Source organism: Trematomus bernacchii, unplaced genomic scaffold (assembly GCF_902827165.1).
Source record: "Trematomus bernacchii unplaced genomic scaffold, fTreBer1.1, whole genome shotgun sequence".
In the NCBI taxonomy this organism is placed as follows: domain Eukaryota; kingdom Metazoa; phylum Chordata; class Actinopteri; order Perciformes; family Nototheniidae; genus Trematomus; species Trematomus bernacchii.
Genome location: NW_022987611.1, coordinates 2,338,795 through 2,360,877, shown reverse-complemented (window position 1 = coordinate 2,360,877; position 22,083 = coordinate 2,338,795). Strand labels below are relative to the sequence as shown.

At 41.6% G+C, this 22,083-nt stretch overlaps 1 protein-coding gene across 1 annotated transcript in view; it reads right to left on the bottom strand.

Moving 5' to 3' along the window:
* Positions 1–22,083, bottom strand: part of LOC117483631 (dynein heavy chain 9, axonemal-like) — a 116,910-nt gene that overhangs the window by 82,110 nt on the left and 12,717 nt on the right. The window contains 7 exon segments of the mRNA XM_034132009.1: positions 2,894–3,073; positions 3,075–3,100; positions 3,629–3,679; positions 3,681–3,809; positions 6,494–6,574; positions 8,736–8,969; positions 9,980–10,112. Of these exon segments, the coding sequence (XP_033987900.1) occupies positions 2,894–3,073; positions 3,075–3,100; positions 3,629–3,679; positions 3,681–3,809; positions 6,494–6,574; positions 8,736–8,969; positions 9,980–10,112 (834 nt within the window).

The following is a 22,083-nucleotide window of genomic DNA, read 5'->3' as shown; positions in this document are numbered from 1 at the left end:
TTCCCTACATTATAATCACCAAATTATGTATGAAAAGTGAAAATTGTGGCCAGCCCAGCAATAGTTGGAAAAAAACCTCTTGAGATTTGACAGCTCCTCTCCCCTCTAGCCGTGATGTCACCCACTCTAAGTCTTAACTCTCCCACATTGTAAAATGTGAAACAGTGTGACATTTTCACAAAACGTTAGCTGCGAATACATGAGAATCTCTTATAAAAGACATAGCAACCCGATCCCGTGTAGGACAGAGAGTGAATACACATACTATACAGAGATGCTGTATGAGAAACCAATGTGAGTTTGGAAAATTGCACAATATAAATCTATTCTAGTAGACCTCAACAATGGAATTATGATCAGTAGAAAATGACATGGGACCTTAAAGTAAAACGTATCATTCCCTCGCAACAGATCTAATTGGCATATGGAAGCAATTAGCACAAGGACAAAAAGGATTAATGGCAGGAGATCACGCAGGTTGAGTAGATTAGCATGAGGATGGTTAATCCCCCCCGCTCTGTGCTCAGTGACAGCAGAGCGTCACTCTGAAGGCTGAGGACTGAATGTCAAACCCCAGAGAGAAACTATTATTTACAGCTGCTTTTATCAATAGCCTTTTTAGGTTGATGGATTTGGTTTTAGATTAATTCATAGTGTTTGGCTTAGTCTTTGGCTTATGGCCTCTAGTTGTTTTAATTCGATTTCTGTGGCACCAAACTGTCGTGCATATCTTCTGGGTTTGATAGAGTTGTTCTTGAAGACGTGAGGACCCAGGAGTGTCAATCCCCCCGTACTCTGCAGTACGGGGGCCCCCCAGGGGACGGTGCTGGCACCGTTTCTCTTCCCCCTCTACACTGCAGACTTCACCCACAACACTGCAACCTGTCACCTGCAGAAGTTCGACGACTCCGCCATCAGAATCAGAATCAGAATCAGAATACCTTTATTAGTCCCACAGAGGGGAAATGTGCATCGTTACAGCAGGAAAGAGCCACAGACAGCTTAACCTGTTAAGCCCGAGAGACCCCGGTACCGGGGCACTGCCGCAACATCTTGCAGGAAACAGTGTCTGAGGGCATGTTTTATATCCATGTAACGGGAAGAAACTCATCTAACTGATAATTTTTTTTTTTTCAAAAGAAAACCCACAATGCTAACACTGAGTCTCTGAATTAGCAACGAGCGAAAAATGCTAACACCTTACTGCACCGAAAATCACTCACAAAAACTTATTATGTATCTCTTCTCTACACCCATGACATCGTTTCACATCGTGAGGTGACACAGAATCGATGGGTACCCACATTATCACTGAATTATACGTGTTTGCGACGTTATAAGCAAAAACGGACATCAAAACAGGTGACGCTAGGTAAGTTCTACACACACCAACACATTAACAAATAGGGAGTGAGAGTGACGCGTGGCCAAAACCGGAAGCTGCATACACTCTGTTGGCTACCATTAGCAGCTAACTTTTTTTCTCCGATCTTTACATAAAAATGGAATTATGGATTATAAATAATTTTTTCAAAGCAACAGATACATTATTAACCTATGGATCAACCGATTCAGCCGCGTTTTTCCTCGTTTTAATGCCATTGAACACGTCTTTTGATCAGATTGACAGCTACGGTGAGACGATCTCCCGTAAAAGCTCCGTAAAGGTACATGTTGTGATGTCTGTGTTTGCTTCCCCTGTCGCGAGTTCGGATCGCTCAGTGATGATACTATACCTATATAATCTGTGGAGTCTCAGCTTTAATCGGATATATTGTATGTGCAGTTACGATAAATAATAAGGGTATCTTTATCTTGAGTTCTGTGCTAAGTGCGTTAGCATTTTTTCGCTTAGTGATAATTCAGAGGCTTGGTATTACTCTTGTGTTTTGTTTTGGTAAAAATGGTTCATATCTTCAGTTAGCTGAGATTCTTCCCGTTAATCTGGTGCTACACATTAATAGTTTCAGAAATGTTAAGAAGCCCTGAGACACAGTCTCGAAAAAAAACGGTCGGGGGAGTCCACTGGGGGGACCGTTGTCCTTAAGAGGTTAAACACGTGCTCTGCTCTCTGACCCGAGCCCTGCAGGTCAACTATCCTCAACACCAGTTTAAAGGCTCATTTTATAATAATTATTATATAAATATTATTAATTAATTAATAAACCATTTCAATACCCATTTTGAGCTAATGCACATACTCAATCGTTGTGCCAGTTATTAAAAACCCCATTTTATGATTTTATGAATATTGATAGTTGTGTTAAAACAAATATCAGTAATATGTGTAAATATCCAGACTTGTTTATATCATAACGCCAACATGATTCTCTCTATATTGTCTTGGATTTAATTTAAGCAGATAAACACTGGCCGTTTCTCAATGTCGAGTATACCTGCTGCAGAGCCACTATTTCAAGTATACTACGTCATCGAGTGGCGCCGAATGCTGGGCATTTAACATGCATTTAAACAGTCCTTCGGCGCCACTCGATGACGTAGTATACTTGAAATAGTGGCTCTGCAGCAGGTTTACTCGACATTGAGAAACGGCCAGTGTTTATCTGCTTAAATTAAATCCATTATTATTTCTTGTCGTGTGATGTTTGATGTGTGAACATCATTTTAGTTTAAAATCTCTATTAAATATTAAATGTCTTTATAAGACATATAAAGTGATGTTGCATCACTAGTCTGTGAATGTTGTTCTGATCAGCTGCACTGTCCACCCTCTGCTCCTCTACATTTCAGAATCAGGGCGACTGTACCGCTACAATGACTGCAGGGTAATCTGCGGCTGGCATTGGGACACTGCCATATTGTGCCACAGTCACGATAGTCATTCTAATTCTCTAACTTAATATATATTTACTTATAAACTGCAATGACTGACGCTTGCAGGCCGCTCACCTGCAGGTAAGGCTGGATGGCTTTCAGGCAGGCCTCTGGGATCTTCTGCTTGTTGAAGTTGATCAGAGAGTCCAGGAATGCGTCTACTTTGGCCATCATCACCTTGGCGGCCTTCCAGCTGCGATCCTTCGGGACCCTGACGGCGGCTGTGACGTTGGTCACTAAACGACTTCAACTCTGTCAGGTTGTTCTGAAGAAGGCAAGATGGAGGGAATAATGGATTAAAAATGAAAGAGCTGTGATTTAATTGAGTTTTAAAAACGACATATCTCTGCTGTTGGCTGCGGAGTGAAATAAAGGATGAGATGAGACTAAAGGAAGCAGAACCTGTTCTGACTTTGCGAAGAAAACAGAGAATTCTAATTAGGATATCTTTAGAGAGCTGTGAGCACTGATTGAACTGTCTGTTCTGCTGGTTTGAACAGAGCACCTTTTAAGCACAGAGGGTGTTTTTGAAAATCCCACAGGCTGCTTAGAAAGACTACAAGGGATGCCAAGATGAAGGGAAATACCCGCAGAACATAGAGAAACCTTTTTTTAGCAAAGACCTGGTTAAAGCCTGTGATTCAGTTATCTGTTCTACAGTTGAAGCTGGCCTGTGTGGACATAACTTATTCTGCTAAAGCTGGGAAAAAGTACAAAGAGGAACGAACCCAAGGCCTTTTAAAAAAGAAGAAAACAAAGAGAAGAATGTGATCAATAGGACAGAGAGGGTGACCTTGTTGAGGGTGTGCAGGGCGTCCTAAGTGGCCAGCAGCGTCGGCTCAGCAATTCTGCAGGTCCTCCTCACAGTCTCTCTGTCTGCCGCTCACCACCACAGCTATAGCCGCCACCTTCTGCTCCTCCTCATCAGCTATTGCTTTCTCCTTGGACACCTTCTCAGTTTCTATCCCGACCACCTGAACACACAGGGTTTATTCCTGGGTTAGTACTACAACTTCAGTAAGAGGCTTATTTTACACTGCATGGACACAATGCAATAAATAACATCCCAAACAAGGCATGAACTATTGATATTCTGTACAAACTGTGAAGTCCACTGAGACAAATGTAACATTTGTGATATTGGGCTATATAAATAAAACATTGATTGATGAACATAAAGAACCGAGAAACCGGCTCACAAGATCCCTACATTTGCAACTTAAAATGTGAAGGTCCTTCCTTTCTGCAGCAGTCACACCTTACAACCATCATGGCCCCTGGTAGACCCCCACCCTCACATATAAACACAGACACCACTGTTGTGAAATAACTAGGGCTGTCAGTCGATTTAAAATATTTAATCGCGATTAATCGCACGATTGTCCATAGTTAATCGCGATTAATCGCACATTTTTTATCTGTTCTAAATGTACCTTAGAGGGATATTTTTCAAGTTTTTAATACTCTTATCAACATATGAGTGGACAAATATGCTTTATATGTTTGTTTATTATCATTTGAACAATGACAAAGGTTCTCATGAATATTAAACACAACAACCTCTGAACATTACAAATATTCGCCTCAATTCAACCTGGAACCTCTCTCATACAATAATACAATAGAGTGGCGAAGTCCCTCCCCTTCCGGTGGACCTCCATGGGACCTTATTTCGGAAAAATTATGTATTGAAGTCAATGGAGAGAGAAAGATTATCTTTCGATCCCGTTTGAATTGTGCCACGAATTACACATATGATGTTTGTCAATTTAAAAGATAATTTTGCAAGTCAAAAAAAAAAAAATGTGTCGTAAAACTGTGAAGTAACACATTTGTTTGTGTGAAACGCTCAATGAACTACATCTCTGGTCAACAACACACGTCACCAAGATGGCCGTCACTACTGTCTTGTCAACAAAACGATTGACTACCCTCACTATCACCACAATGAAACACGTCCTGAAGAATGTCATGCAAAGCTGCCTGCCTGCCTTCCTTTGATTCTCTGTGAACTGCCTGGTCGTTTTAATGTTTAATGTCAACCATTTGTGCAGATAGCATGAAGTAGAGAAGATCGCCGATGCTAACGTTAGCGTTAGCATTTCTCCCCCGGGCTTAAATGGTGTATTATAGAATGATCACACCGGTGACAGTACTCTTCAAAGGGTTCACGAAATATGACTACTACTCTTACTGTTTAACATTTTGGGTTACTTAATGTTACTTCATGTTAAGGCTAATAAAAATGACAAGGCTGTAATGCTAACTAACGTGCTAGCTACTAGCTAGCTTGATCCAGACACTGCTGGTTCTTTCATCAGACGGGAAGCGAAAGAACGAGCAAGACCCATTGCTGGTATAATAACAACCTGGTACTAAGCACACAGGCATCTTGTTAAAGTTATCTTATCTTAGCCAGCGCCATATAGATAGATTATATCTATATGGCGCTGATTTTAGCTATCTCTTAGTGGAGGAAAACAATTGTGACATCACTTACGCGACTCTGGGATTTGTAGTCTTTCTAGTTACGTATTTTTCATAGTCTTATATTTCAACAGTTTTACGACAAACTGTGACTTTCTTGACATGAAAATTATTTTTTAAGATTGACAAACATCATATGTGTAATTCATGGCACAATTCAAACGGGATCGAAAGATACGTTTTCTCTCTCCATTGACTTCAATACATTATTTTTCCGAAATAAGGTCCCATGGGGCGGAAGTAGATGGGCGTGACTTCGCCACTCTATACAAAGTGTGTGTGTGTGTGTGTGTGTGTGTGTGTGTGTGTGTGTGTGTGTGTGTGTGTGTGTGTGTGTGTGTGTGTGTGTGTATCCGTGCTGAGTGTGCTGACTTTTCGTACAATGTCCCACTGTCTGGCTACCTGCATAAAGTCAAGTGCTCGGCGAAATGTCGCTCCTCTGTTTTCATTGAAACAGCTCCTTATATCCGTTAGCGCAGCTAGCTAGCACCAGATGCTAACAACAACAACAACACGTAAGGTGTGTCTCGCTCGCGCCACACATGCACACACCCTCCCGGGTCCTCCCGATGGCCAGTCCGGGCCTGCCGGTGAGCTTGGAAGTGTGGTCTGCCACAAGCGAGCGGCAGGAGCGGGGCTGTCAGCATCAGCTTGTAGATGGTATTTTAAACTCGATGCGCTCTGAAACTACGGGGCGGCCGAGGACAAAAAATACACATGCGTTAATCGCGTTAAAATAATTAGTGGCGTACATTTTTTTTTGCGTTAGCGCGTTATTAACTTGACAGCCCTAGAAATAACACTTGTGTGCAGTACGTCAATTGGAAAACTTTATTACAAATGTTTCTTGTAAATTGGAATACATTTTACATTCCAATTATTAGGTGCATGCCCTTTATCTAATTTGTTGTGTTTTGTATTTGTGTCCATCTACACTTTGCTGTGTAAATGTCCCCTAAGTGGGAAGAATAAAGGTCTTCTGAACTTTAAATGTGGTTGGCTGCAACGAAAGTTTACCGTACAGAAAATAGAAAGAAATCTCAAAAGAGTTCTCAAAACGTGAGCAGCAGAACACCGGGTATCTGCGAGGCTGGATATCACTGGTGCACTGCATGTGATACAATGACCAATATCTTTATTAAGTCTGTGTAAAAGGAGCAGATGTGCTTGCCTGGATCAGCGTGTCAGCGTCCTCGTTCTTCTGCTTGAGTTCCACTTCCTGTGCAGCCAGCTTGGCCTTGAGGTCATCCACCTATCAGATGATCAAACAGGGGGGGGGGGGGGGGGGGGGGGGGGGTCATATTCTGCAAGGACTGGAGATCTGGATAAGGAATTCCATAACAAAAACTGCAGTGGAAAATACATCTTTAAGTTTTAGTACAAGTTGTATTTTGGCTAATCATTTTTTAAATGTATACTTTCTTTACTTTACCACATATTTCTACTCTATGTATTTTAATGCTTTGTTCTTTAAAGATTATAGATATTAAAGATGCACAACAAAATGATGCCTGTTTAAAAGCATTATTTTTTTGATAGAAAACAATAATCCACAGTACATAAAGTTTGGACTAAAAGTTATCTCCGCCTTAGTATACATCATTATTTTGATGTTGTGTGACATTATTGTATAAAAAACCTAAAAACAAGGTTTCTTCCATCTATACAAGGTCAATGGAAAATGGACTCTACTTATATATCTCTTTATCAGGTCTGTCCGACCCCTCAAAGCTCTTTACATACTACGAGTCATTCACACCTCATTCATGCAGAGCAGTACCACTTTCTCTAGGGAAGCTAACACACACACACACACACACACACACACACACACACACACACACACACACACACACACACACACACACACACACAATGTTAAATAACAGCACTTAAAGCAGCACTGGGAGCACTAACAAACACAGGATGCATTAATGGTGGCGGGCTGCTGTAAAGGGGGTGCTCTCTAATTAAAAGGCTTCTCAGTCTCCAAACAGACCCTATGTGTGTGTGTGTGTGTGTGTGTGTGTGTGTGTGTGTGTGTGTGTGTGTGTGTGTGTGTGTGTGTGTGTGTGTGTGTGTGTGTGTGTGTGTGTGTGTGTGTGTGTGTGTGTGTGTGTGTGTGTGTGTGTGTGTGTGTGTGTGTTTGTTGACAGTGATGGGTAAAACTCTTTTTTGCTTTCAACAAATTGAAGTCACTGATGTGTTTATGTGCATGTCTGTGTGCGGGTGGGCATGTTTATGCAAAGCAGTGGAGATGCACAATATGCAAGGATGAGTGTGTGTGTGTGTGTGTGTTTTTACATTCACTTCAGCGTGCAGAGCCTCTGTAATTAGGGCTGCCTCACACACAGGCCTGGTGCTGCATTATTCATAGAGCTGTCTTCTGCAAAGCTGTGGAGATGGCAAATGGATCCAGGTGTAGATATTAAAGATGGAAACATCAAATGATGCAGATAAACATTTAGGAAGGCCAAAAGCGGACAGGTATAGCTTATTAAGGGGATGGCTGTGTATGGAGACAAGGTATACTTGTTCTACTTCTTTTGTAGGAAGGATACAAACCTGGGATTTAAAAGGACTAATAAACCTTGGCACTACACTTACTAACACTAATAATAGTAGTACTACTACTGGTACTATTAATAGTCTACAGCATCACAATCCAATAATACTTGCATATAACTATAACTACTATTACATGTACATGTTCTACTACTGTTACAAAGCCCACTGCCTATACTCTATTATTATAATGCTACTACTGTGATCAGTGGCGACTGGTCATTAGGTGTCAGCACCTACTAGTGTCAGCAGAAAGTATTAAAAATAATGATTACAAAAAAATAAATAAAAATAAATATAAAATATATTTTAAGATCATGTTTAATCATCTGATTCGTCTGTACATTGCTGTTTTAGTCTGTGTTCTTCTAATTAGTGTCTACAGTGTGTGCCTATTGAGCTGTTTAGAGCCATGTGGGACAAAACCCGATCATGCCCCTCCCTCTCACTGTCTAAGTGAATGGTGACTATAAAAACTACACTGCGCATGCTCAGAGTATTTTCCTATTTAATGTGTGTGGCAAAAAAATAATGACCATAGGGGCACTGAGCTGCCATCCCCACCATACGTCATCTCACATAATTCAGAGCTGATTGGCTGTAAGTACGTGTGCCGTGAAAAGTGTGTGAAGAGGAGACGAGAGAGCTGCACTGACGCGTCCTAAAACCAGGAAGTAAGCTGCGCGTGGCTTCCCTCGACAAAAAAGCAATGAGATTTCTCCATAGGATTTTAGAAAATAGCTGGAAATAAGATCTGTGGGAAACGTACCTGTTAGATAAATGCACGTTTTGTTTTCGGACATGTGGTCTCTGGTGCAGTTCTTGTGCTCAGTGTGTGTGAGCAGTACCTGGGTGGAGGTGCTGCTGAGTCTCTGCAGGCCGCTCTCCAGCCGCTCCATCCTGCTGGTCAGCTCGCTGCTTTTCAGGCGCAGCAGATTGCCGTACAGCTGGATCTGCTCCAGGAAGGATTTGGGGGTGGTGTAGTTGTACCACCGTTCGTTGGCAAGGTACTCTTTGGATGTGTGATTGACAGTCGTGTGGACGAATGCCATGAATTTACTGACCGACTGCTTCACCTGAGGCTGCCAGAGGGAGGAATCACAGAAGCGGTTCCTTCACGTTAAAAGAAGATGACTTTGCATATTTGGCTTCCAAGCAATATTTCTCCAGGCTCCAGCTCTGGATTTAATTTCCAGGGACTCCAGTCTGCTCTTGAAATCAATATCCCTTTATTTGTGTCACAGTGCCTGACATTTGAATTACGTAAGTGTTGAGCTTTTTTCCCATATAATAATATATACCTAAATTAATATATTCAAACATTACACTTGCACATTATACACTACATATTTTGGTATTAGAAAGTCCTTTTATGTTGACTTGGAATATTGAGGTGCGTCTTAGGCCAGTGCTGGGTTACTCCAGGCAGAGTAACACTGTGATGTCACTCCTAATGTAGTGTAGACATCTCCTGAGTGTCAGTTAAATATGCAGTGGCATACTGTTGGGAAAATACTGAATGTTCTCTTTCTATATCAGAGTAGCACATGATAACAGAGGCCCTACGTAACTGTGTGCGTCGCCGGATGTATGATTACATGGATGACGCTCATGAGACACTGTGTTGAAGTTATGATAGCTATGTTCCTAAGATTGGCATGCTGACACAGCCCCTAGAGAGATACGCATATGACTGTCATGTCACTCCATCTTGTGACTGTAACACTCTCTTGTATATAAGAATGTCAAGGACACTATTCAGGGAACTATTTTGTCCCATGCAGCTTTGTATGTGATGACTACTTCCATTCTTGCAAGGATAATAAATACATTTATCCTGATATTGAAGACCAAGCCGGTGACGAGTGATATTTTTCTAACACATACAGTGTGTTCTGTTTGTAATGGAAGTGTTTGTTCCCTTGGCCGAGCTTTTAATTAAACCTTCAGTGTAGCGAGACCTCAGCTCCAGCTTCCAGGAGTCTCTTTGTGTTTCCAGTATTATTGTTCAAAAATAATTGTCATCACAATCTGAAACGATAGTTTGGGAGTGTGAACATCATCCCTGTGTGTATATTAAAGTTATTCTCACTTCAATCTTCTCCACATCCTGGAGGAACTTGAAGCTGACCGACTCCAGTGCCTCCTGTGGCCACTCGTGGAACCAGTCGATGGCCGTACAGTTCACCAGAGCAGGGAACCTCCTGCTGTGGACCCTCACGGAGCTTACACACGGCGGCGTGCATTGAAGCTTCAACGCTTCTGCCCTTTCACTTTGAATGGGGTGACGTCACGCTTTGCCGAACTGCATTGTGGGAGCAAAGCGTAGCTTTGCTCGCTTCAAAAGTAGAGCAATGTTCTACTTTTGAAGCTTCGACGGAAGCGTCTGCCAATCAAATCCCGTTTATGCAAATCTGCCAGTACAAGCGCTAGCCAATCAAACCGCGTGTATGCTGGGAGAGCCATACCGCAGTTAATTTCCTCATGTGCCAAAAAATGGAGGACAAAATCATCGTAGCGGTAGGGAATCACCCGGTGCTTTATGATCAGTCCCTGTTCACCTACCGGGATACAAACCGGAGGAGCCAGGCATGGAGGGAGGTGGCAGAGACAGTGGGTGAAACTGGTAGGTTTTCGCCTGTTTGGGGATTTTATATATCCAGTTGCTCGCATTGCTCGCGTTAACTCCCCAAGCTTCAGACACGCTCACGGCCAAGCGTCAACGCACGCCGCCGTGTGTATGCTCCGTCAGTGTACTCCAACTGAGAGAAACACAGAGCCACCTGCCGCCACACACACACACACACACACACACACACACACACACACACACACACACACACACACACACACACACACACACACACACACACAGGTCAGACCAAAGTGATACAGACAGATCATGTTCCTCTTCTCTCTGTGTGAGTACACAGCTACACAGCAGGGAACTCCCGCTCCGCTCAGGTAAGCACTTCTTCTTCATGGTCAGCAGGGGGAATGCAAAACTATGAGGGGCCAACATTCAAACTAACCACTAATGAAAACATCTGGCCTTGCACACACACTACTGAAATACTCTCATTCACTACTGAACACCTCACACACACACAACTGAAAATTAAGCCTCACACACACGCAACTGAAAATTAACCTCACACACACATTATTGAAATCCTCTCACATTCACTACTGAACACCTCACACACACACTACTGAAAACATCTGGCCTTGCACACACACTATTTAAATCCTCTCACATTCACTACTGAAAATTAACCTCACACACACGCTACTGAAAACATTTTACTGAAAGGTTCTCAGTAGGGAATGTGCATGTGTTTCACCTATGTGTGTGTGAGGGGGATTCTTGCTGTAACGGAAGTCATTGTAATGAAACGGAAGTCATTGTAATGAAACGGAAGTAACGAAGAACAATGCTGCAGTGATACAGTAGGTGGCGATAATTATTGTCTACTCTGTTTGGAAGTCGCCATTAAAGAAGAAGAATGAAATAGAAGGTCCAATTCAGCATGGATTTATAGAGAAACAGCACCGCAGCCGTAGGCTGGAGCCTGGACCGAGCAGTTTTCAAACTGAGACAGTCTGGTCTATGGAGGTGTTCTTGTTTACATCACCTGGCGCAGCTCGTGAGGTGGCCTAGCAACCCGCTAGCAACATGCACAGCTGCAATAAGCTAACAAGCTAACTAAACCGAAATTGAGCCAGAACCTTTCCTTTTTTGTTTTACCATTTATTGAAGTGATTGATTTTTCAGGCTGAGAGGACAATGGCCAGTTAAATATGGTTGATTAAGCTGTGTACTTCTAGCCAACAGTTATGTTAGCATTAGTTAGTTTACAGTAAGTAAATATAGGAGTAACCGATGTACTCCAGCCTGATCCAAATAAGGCTAACCTACGTCTGTTGCTCCCGGTCTGCATGTTTTACGTTGCTTAAGGTAAGTGAACATGAAACTATTCAGCAAAACTTTCAATAATAATCTAAGGTATTGAGTTTTTTGGATAATACTTGCATACAAATCTATAAATGCCTTCAGGTTTCTAAAATATATAATGTAGCATTTCCCTCCAAATAATGGTCGTGGACTTTACTGATGAATTAGAATTTATTTAAACTCCAGAGTCAACGTAAGAGTTTGAGCCTCTTCGGGGGGTGCCAACATTAACCCATGGATGTATAATAAGTAGGGCTGTCAAGTTAACGCGTTAATAACGCGTTAACGCAAAAAAAAATTAACGCCACTAATTATTTTAACGCGATTAACGCATGTGTATTTTTTGTCCTCGGCCGCCGTAGTTTCAGAGCGCATCGAGTGTAAAATACCATCTACAAGCTGATGCTGACAGGCAGCCCTGCTTCTGTCGCCCGCTTGTGGCAGACCACACTTCCACGCTCACCGGCAGGCCCGGACTGACCATCGGGAGAACCGGGAGGGAGTGTGTATGTGTGGCGCGACTCGCGCGAGCGAGGAATACCTTACGTGTTGTTGTTGTTGTTAGCATCTGGTGCTAGCTAGCTGCGCTAACGGATATACTGTAAGGAGCTGTTTCAATGACATTTCGCCGACAACTGCGCCGAGCACTTGACTTTATGCAGGTAGCCAGACAGTGGGACATTGTACGAAAAGTCAGCACACTCAGCACGGATAGTGCGCGCAACATGAATGCAGCGTCCAGGCAGCTCCCATTCGAGCATATATGCATTGAGCTGCACATAGCTCCAACGATCCATCACAGTACACACACACACACACACACACACACACACACACACACACACACACACACACACACACACACACACACACACACACACACACACACACACACACACACACACACACACACACACACACACACACACACACACACACACACACACACACACACACACACACAGTATTATTGTATGAGAGAGGTTCCAGGTTGAATTTAGGCGAATATTTGTAATGTTCAGAGGTTGTTGTGTTTAATATTCATGAGAATATTTGTCATTGTTCAAATGATAATAAACAAACATATAAAGCATATTTGTCCACTCATATGTTGATAAGAGTATTAAAAACTTGAAAGATATCCCTCTAAGGTACATTTAGAACAGATACAAAATGTGCGATTAATTTGCGATTAATCGTGATTAACTATGGACAATCATGCGATTAATCGCGATTAAATATTTTAATCGACTGACAGCCCTAATAATAAGAACTGGATACAGCGTGGGAGGCGGGGCCTCATTCATTCCTATGAGAGTTGCTCATTCGCGCATGATGATAAAATGGCCCAACTTTTGAGAGAGCGAAACGTCACAGATTTATTGATATACCAATCTTTATTATTGGGGCCTCTTGTTTTAAATTAAACTCTCAGATGTGAGATATTAAAATACAGTAATAGTATTGTTTATTTAAAAAAACTGAGCCACTCCTTACAGTTAACTTCATATTTCTTATTGTCTAAAGCATTTATTACACACATTTCCCCCTTTCATATTCACAGTGTGGATCAATTGAGACAGCTTGGTGTCCAGAGAGCTGCAGAGACTTTGGGAGAAACCTCAGCGTGATGGATGTCCTGTCTGTTGGTTTGGCTGGAGAGGACTGAGGTGGAGCGGTCTTTCCCTGGGAGGAGGACCAGGCCTGATGAAGAAACCACCTAACTGCATCTATAAGCCCATACTGGGCACAGCTGTCACACAAAAATGATGGTCCTGTTTGAATTGTGTTCACAATAAAAGTGTAGTTTCTTCGTGAATTTCCTGTATTGGTCTTTAATCTCAGCTTTTCATTTTCTTCTGGCCCCTCGGAGAAAACGGTGAGGCAGTTGTGTCCTTCAGGTATGTCCTTTCCTAATAGAAATGACAAGAAACATCAAACATATGACATTATTGCAGAGCAAGTGTGTTATTTATGAAAGAGGTGTGTTTGTTTATTAAAGGTGGGGTAGGCTCGAGATCGCTCGAATTTGAAAAATATACAACCGGAGAAAATCTGCCACTTCCTTATAGAGCCCCTCCTGCAACACACACGAACGCGCACATGACCAATGAGGGCACGAGATAAATTTGTGCACAGATGGAAGGCTGACAGGCAGGTAGGCCATCCAGTTATTTTAGCCGGGCCGGCTAAAATGATTGGTCGTACTTTTTACAGTATTACGGCTTCCACAGATGACATTTTTTTATGGATTTTTTGTCAAAGCACTTAAGATCTTCATTGCTATCGGGATGTTAAGAGCATTCCATGGAATATATCAAAAAGTGTATCTCAAGCCGGTTTCTCAAACTTACCTACCCCACCTTTAAGCGGCTGTAGAAATAATATATTTTTTTATTTTAATGTGTTTTTTAAATTCATCACTTTGTACTACAAAGATAATCAGATTATGAATGAACAGTCCGCAGTTAATCAACATTATTAGACATGTTATTATTACATAATATTCAACTGTTATCAAAACTTAGTGTAAATGTAGAATCATGCTGTTCGGTTGTCTCACTGCAAGAACCACTTTTACCACGTCTTTACAGACAATATGTAGAGACAAATGGTAGTAATTTTCACAAAGTAAAATATGAATTGCCTTAAATACATTGACATGTGAAAGCTGACAAAAAAAATCATGTTACTTGGTAAAATCGAAATTTAACTTTTTGCAAGGAAGGAACAGTCAACTTCCCTGATGTCAGTATTTAGTCATGTTTAATGGCATGTATATCAGTGTATTATAGTTGTTACTTTATCTATTTAAACCAGAACGTTTCTCGATTCTTTGTACAGTATGAAAGGAGTCTTTGTACCTTTGAGTCCATGCTGAAGTTCACTGATGTCAGGAATCTCGGTCTGTCTCTCGTGTTCAGCATCCTCTGGTCTGTCTGCATCACCTGGAAACTTTAAACAAACAGATATATATATGTAAAGTAACATGTGTTGGTCACATACTTTTTGTTATCCTTTAAAAAAGTGCTGGATATCACAGCCCATACTGTATCTTATCAGTTGGATTGTGTATTATTGTCTAGTTGGGGTCCTTTTTATTTTACTGTTATTTTGGAATCGTTTTTTATGAGACAGTAATTTTAAATATTTGTCCTATGCCATATTCACATTCATTTGTAACACACACGTAAGGGTAAAAGACAAACATCTTTAATAAATGTAATGCAATGAATAAGCTTAATTGTCACAGAAGCACACATAACATCATATCTAATATTTAAACAATTCATTTCCTTGTCCCTAAAGCATTGACTACGCTATTTGTCGTCCTTAAATGCAGGCAATCAGCTACATGTTCACGTTCTGCTGCCGCAATAAGTCGGTTTCTCCAGTGTAATGATAATGCTAAGTAAGTATTGGTAATAATATGAACGTATGATGAACGTTAACCAGTAAACTTCAATAATCAACTCCAGCTCAACAAACCATATTGCAATATCTACGTTAACGTTATTTCTGGAACCATCTGGAAATGTGAGATTCATATTTTTCGGATACACAGATCTTATAGTGAGGTTAATCTCATATACAGTACGCTGGTCGTCTACACTACTGTGACGCTAGCTGTCTGCATCGTCGAGCATAGCTATTTTAAATTAACAATAACAATGCATACAGTTACCTAACTAGCAAACTAACTAATGTACAAGCATGACCTTATTTTACCAACCTCACGAGAAGCCTTTTGTTCTACAGTATAATCCTTCTTAATGTTTTACACTTCTCTATTATGTTTTAACTTGTATGCTACGGATAGCATCGTTAGCACAGATGTAGCTTCATCTCGCTCGTTAGCTGAATAAAAAGACCAGTAAGAAATAAAGTGCTTGAATTTCACTTACCGAAGAAACAGCATTCATGGACGGTCTGTTTGAACCGCAGAGCCAAGTGCGATATTTCAATAAAGACTACTCCACCAGGCATCAACACAACAAACACGTCCGAGTAGCAGCCTGGAGCTAATGAAGCTAACGGAGCTAGCAGAGAGACCACTAGCAGTTTGGTACTACCGTTTCATTACAATGACTTCCGTTACAGCAAGAATCCCCCTCACACACATAGGTGAAACACATGCACATTCCATACTGAGAACCTTTCAGTAAAATGTTTTTCAGGAGTGTGTGTGTGTGAGGTTTTCAGTGAATGTGAGAGTATTTCAGTAGTATGTACTTGAGGTTCATTTATAGTTGCATGTGTGAGGTTTAATTTTCAGTTGTGTATGCAAGGTGTTCACTAGTGAATGTGAAAGTATTTCAATAGAGTGTGTGTGAGGTTAATTTTCAGTTGTGTGTGTGTGAGGTTAATTTTCAGTAGTGTGTGTGCGAGGTGTTCAGTTGTGTGTGTGCAAGGCCAGATGTTTTCAGTAGTGTGTGTGCAAGGCCAGATGTTTTCAGTAGTGTGTGTGCGAGGTGTTCAGTAGTGAATGTGAGAGTATTTCAGTAGTGTTTGTGCAAGGCCAGATGTTTTCAGTAGTGTGTGTGCGAGGTGAGTTTGAATTTTAGGCAAATAACGCCTCCAGCAGGCATGTGCATGGAGGAGTTTGGGGAGCTGCGGGCCGCGTCAGACTCCACTGAACAGCTGGCTTTTTGAGGAGCTCGGCCAGATGCTCCATGCCTTTAGAAACAAACATCCAGAAACCCAAAGCCACTACTGATAATATCACATAGGGAGGAAGAAGCTTATCGTACAGTATACACATAAACATGTAGAGGCTGTGGCTCAGTGGGTTATGTGCTGATCTTCAGATCAGGGGAGCACTGGTTCCATCCCCCTGCAGTCAGCATGTCGTTGTGTCCCTGAAGACACTTCAGCCCAGATTGCTCCTGTTTGGACTGCCCACAGTACTGAATGTATGTAAGTCGCTTTGGATAAAAGCCTCTAACAAGTGACATGTAATGTAATGCAATGAGGTTACAGCACTTATAGTGGCAAGAAAAAGTGAACCCTACATTCATGTATGAATTTGTTCTCAAATACGGTCTGACCCTTACATAACTAACAATAATCAACAAAACAATCCGTCTTTACTCACCAGCAAATTGTTTTGGCTTGTCCATATTTAAAACATCATTCAAACATTCACAGTAGTTTTTAATCCCTAGACCTCAACAAACGCTAACTGAGGTAGGAGTTAGCAAACCGGACTTTGCTCTACTTTGACTTATAATAATCACTCTAACATTGTAATATGCTATTCACCAGAAGCATCTGCTGATGAGAACCATGCCTCAGAAAAAAAAGATCTCAGATGACCTACGATCGAGAATTGTTGATTTGCATAAAGCTGGAAAGGGTTACAAAGTAATCTCCATAATTTAAGTTATATATCAAACAATATTTAGACACATTTTCTATAAAAGGAGCCAATCTAGTACTGTGGCTGAGCTCCCTAAGTGGGCGCCGAGCAAAGATGAGTTCAAAGGCACAATGCAGAATGAGATCAAAAAGAACCCCAGAGCATCAGCTGGAGGCTTAGGTGTCATTAGATCTGGTTACCATCTCTCTTCAAAAGTGTATTATACGCAGAACATAGTACAGCAATAGGGACCATAGTAGGACACCACGGAGTGTCTGCAGAATAACACCACTGCGCACCTAAAGTTTGCCAAAGAGCACTTTAACACTGCACAACACTACTAGGAAAATGTTTTCTAGTCTAAATTAAGGTTGAATTAAAGGGAAAGAACATGCAGTAGAGATGGGCGAGTCCTGATTCATCCGGATCATTAACCCGGATCCTAGAAATGAGCTGGTCGTGACGAGTCTCCCCTCTCCATTAACCCGAGTCCTTGAGTCCCACACTTGGTGTGACGTACAAATTAAAACTATAAATTGCGTCACTCGCTACTCTCTTTATAACATGTAAAATCACATTACAACGTACCCCAGTCCATCTACCTACCCTTTAGCAAGTATACAGGATAGCTGCCTGCCAGAAGTGATCGTTTGGCTCAGGGGAGGGGACGCGGATCAGTGAAACTTCCTGCAGACTCGTGGGGACTCAGAGGAGCCGACGGCTCCTAACCGTAATAGCATAGCAGATCCAGCGATCCATACTCGTCATGTGCACGAGCATAGCCCCTCCTCCAGCACCCGGCTCCCGCGCTATATTATGCACGAGTCAACAGCAGACTCGCAGATTCGCAGATTCGCAAATCCTGACTCGCTGCAACACACAGCGGATCAGACTCGTGCGGACTCGGAGCCGTAACCATATAGCAGCAGATCCAGAGATCCAGCAGACTCGTCGTCATGCACGAGTCAACAGCAGACTCAGATTCGCAAATCCTGACTCACTGTGCAACACACAGCAGAGCAGACTCGTGCGGACTCGGAGCCGTATATAGCAGCAGATCCAGAGATCCAGCAGACTCGTCCTCATGCACGAGTCAACAGCAGACTCAGATTTGCCAAATCGCAAAATAACCCTTTTTTTTGTGATCAACATTTTTTATTAAAGCAAAATACACTGTGGAGCGGAGGTTAATATAACGTCAGTTTAATAGATAGATAGATAGTACTTTATTGATCCCAAATTGGGAAATTGTTGTTACAGCAGCATAAAAGGCATTTTACAATAAAACAAAACTACAAAATATACAAGAATAGAAAGAAAAATAAAATATAAAATATACATGTCGAAATAGAAAATATACATGCAGATATTATATATATATATATACAAATATATATATATATATATTCAAAATATATGGAATAATAATATGCTTGTGAAATGCATCAACTTTTCGGTTTCACCGATAGGATTTCTACGGTCTTGGTGATGCTGACTCATATGACTCAAATGACTCGTATGATCCGGATCTCTTCAATGACTGACTCAGAAGACCCTGAGTCCGTAAAAGGATCCGGATTTGCCATCTCTAACATGCAGCACTACGCGTGGCGTGTCATGATTTGGGCCTGGACAGCCTGCTATCATCAAGGATTCATTCTCAAGTTTTTCCTGATACCCTACAGCAGGGGTCGGCAACCTTTTTGATATGAAGTGCCATTCTAAAAAAAAAAATGTATCAGCGTGCCGACGATCGTGAATTATCAACGGGGGGGGGGAGAGGGTGTTGAAGAGCTCGACGAAAACACTCGTGAAAAGTGATGTTTAAAACTCAGTTAATGGGGCTCATTCACTGGCGCTTCCACAAACAACAACCAACATAATTGTTACATTCAAATGAAGTAGCCTACATTATTCAAGTTTACATTAACTTTGGATAATAACACGGGGGAAATGAGCGGAAGCGCTCTCTTTTCCTCTCTCCCCCTCTCTCTCTCTCCTGACAGCCTGTCAGTATCTCATGCAGCTCACTGATCCAGTAATGAGTGACAGTGAAGAATAAATATATTTATAACTAGTTCCAAAGGTAGATCAAATAGCTAAGTGTGTTAGGTCTAACTCTTGTGTGTTCTGCTCCGCTCACCGGTCCGTCACAGCGGGTGGAGCTGCAGGATTTCTGCTTCACACACGTTGCATACCGCTATTTTATTGTCTTTTTCGGACACCTCAAAATACTGCCAGACTGGTGAAGCGATTTTGGCGAGCTTGTTTTGCCGCACACAGAGAAAAGTGTCATGTATGTTACGTCTCGCGATCGGCCTTTTTGAGTGGGGCTGCGTTGCGCTGCGCTGCGTTGCGCTGCGTTGCGTTGCGCTGCGTTGCGCTCTGGCGGCGGTCTCGTTCAGGATCCGAAAATAAAATAAATATTTTGTACACTTATTCCACTTATTCCTAGTGTGCCACTGGTTACGGTGCCGCGTGCCATTGGTGGCACGCGTGCCAGGGGTTGCCGACCCCTGCCCTACAGGATAATGTCAGGGTAGATGCCCACCAGCTGAAGCTCAGCCGAGGTTGGGGGGTGCAGCAGGACATCACTCGAAATATAGAAGTCAATGTGATACAGAATGGCGTGTACTGCTGTTTTGTGTACTGCTATACTACCTGCAGCCATGTCATTATTTTGTGGATATTGGAACAAAGGTACATGTAATTGGGAATGCACACTTTTTAATCAAGTATCCTTTGAGTTGTGAACAATTCATTCATAGATTTTTTCAATTTTAAAATACATCAATAGTTGAAAAATATGCAGGACTTCAAAATAAAAAATGAATAATAATAATAACTAGAGAATGCAATTCCTGAAGAAATTGCTAGTGGGAATGCTTTATGCTGAAAAGCTGACGCTAAACTGCTATGCTGAAATGTAATGTGTAAGAAGAAAGTGAAGAATTTAGATTGAAATGATACATGAACACTGGGGGCTTGAATGTGTGATGAGTGAAGAAAAGAAAGTAAAAAGGCTTGGAAAAGCAGCAGAATATTTGAACTGCAAACTTTTGAACTAACTTGATGGCGAATGATCTGTCGCCATGGCAACGGCATTTGATGACACCCCATAATACGCTTAGATGCGTTGATGGCTGCATCGTTACCAAACCTGTGAAGTTTTGGGCCGTTTGGAACATTTTCACTGAAGTTATGAGAAAACCGTGTTTCATGGCGAGCATTGTGTTGCCATGGCAACGGCATTTGAAGAAACCCCATAATTGACGTAGAGCTGTTGAGGGCTGGACCGGTGATATACAAGCAAAGTTTGGGGGACGATCGGACCGTTTCCATTGGACTTACAGCGACATCGTGTTTCATGGCGAGTGGTCTGTCGCCATGGCAACGGCATTTGATGACACCCCATAATACGCTTAGATGCGTTGATGGCTGCATCGTTACCAAACCTGTGAAGTTTGAAGAGAGAGAGAGAGAGTGTGAGTATGAAATGAACAGTTAGAACTGACTGCTGTCAGTTGGAGTGATGACATCATCGTGTTCCATTACACAGGTGTTTATAGTTGAGCTAACGAGCTCTGTAGAGATCAAAGGTTTGCATTGTTCTGAATGAGAGATAAAGCTCTTACATGTGAACGTTTTGTGGAAGAACCATAACAGATATCTGTGAAATTTCAAAAGGTGAAGCATGTCAAGGAAGTTGAGTATCTGAAGTGTAATTTTTGTGTACTTTCGGGTTAATAATGTGGCCTTTTTGGCAGTTTAACTAAAGGTGTGCGGCTGCTGTTGTGAGGAAATATCAGCCTGAAATTACAATGGGTTTTAACCTGTTAAGCCCTGAGCCTGTTTTTCAGGTCTCAGGCTCGAAAATGACATTCCCAGAACAAATGACCATATCTTCCCTTCTAAAAGGGTTAAATGAATAATCTTTTTTCTCAAAGTAGTGATAAACCTGTGAGTTGGATGTAGAAAAGTCAGAATCAATATAGATGTTTTTTATTTTAAAGAAAATTCAGATTTTACATAGTAAAAAACTGTAAATTATAGTGTCCGTCCAAAAATTCTTTTTTACTTATAGTGCAAACCACCCTTGGATGATGGGTTAGTAGACTAAAAGCTTTAGGAATCCAAAGTACAACATATAATAAGTACCCTGTATCAAGACTGATGCAAAACAAGTGACATTTGACCTTTTTAGAGAGATTTAGCAAAAAGAAACCACTTCTGGGGTCATTTAGGTGGATTTTCCATATCTCTGGCCCCCCTTGCTCGATTTTGATGGTTGACACCTCTTTCTGACCGTTAGAGCCAATAGAATCGAAGGGGGAGTCCCCCACACACACACGTTGTGAAGAGAAAAGGTGGGGGCTTCGCGCATGTAATTTTGCATCAGAGTGGACCTATCTCTAGCTTTGACATCTGGAAACGGAAAAGCAGTTTTAATGCTTATGGATTATCAGAAATCATTTCAAAGGGACACAGACACATTAGATTAACCTATGGATTAACTTCAGCAGCGTTTTTATCGTTTTAATGCCATTGAAGACCACTTTGGAGAGACTACAGAGCCAAAGTAAAAATGTTAGCATTTTTAGCTACCTAGCGTCACCTGTTTTGATGTCCGTTTTTGCTTATAACGTTGGAAATACGTATAATTCAGTGGTAATGTCGGTGTCAAACGTTTCTGTGTCACCTCACGATGTGTTGGATGTGGTGAAAAGATAAATAATAAGGTTTTGTGAGTGATTTCATCAGAGGCTCAGTGTTAGCATTGTGGGTTTTCTTTTGAAAAAAAAAAAAATATTATCAGTTAGATGAGTTTCTTCCCGTTACATGGATATAAAACATTCAGTTTTATTAAATGAACACGCCCTCA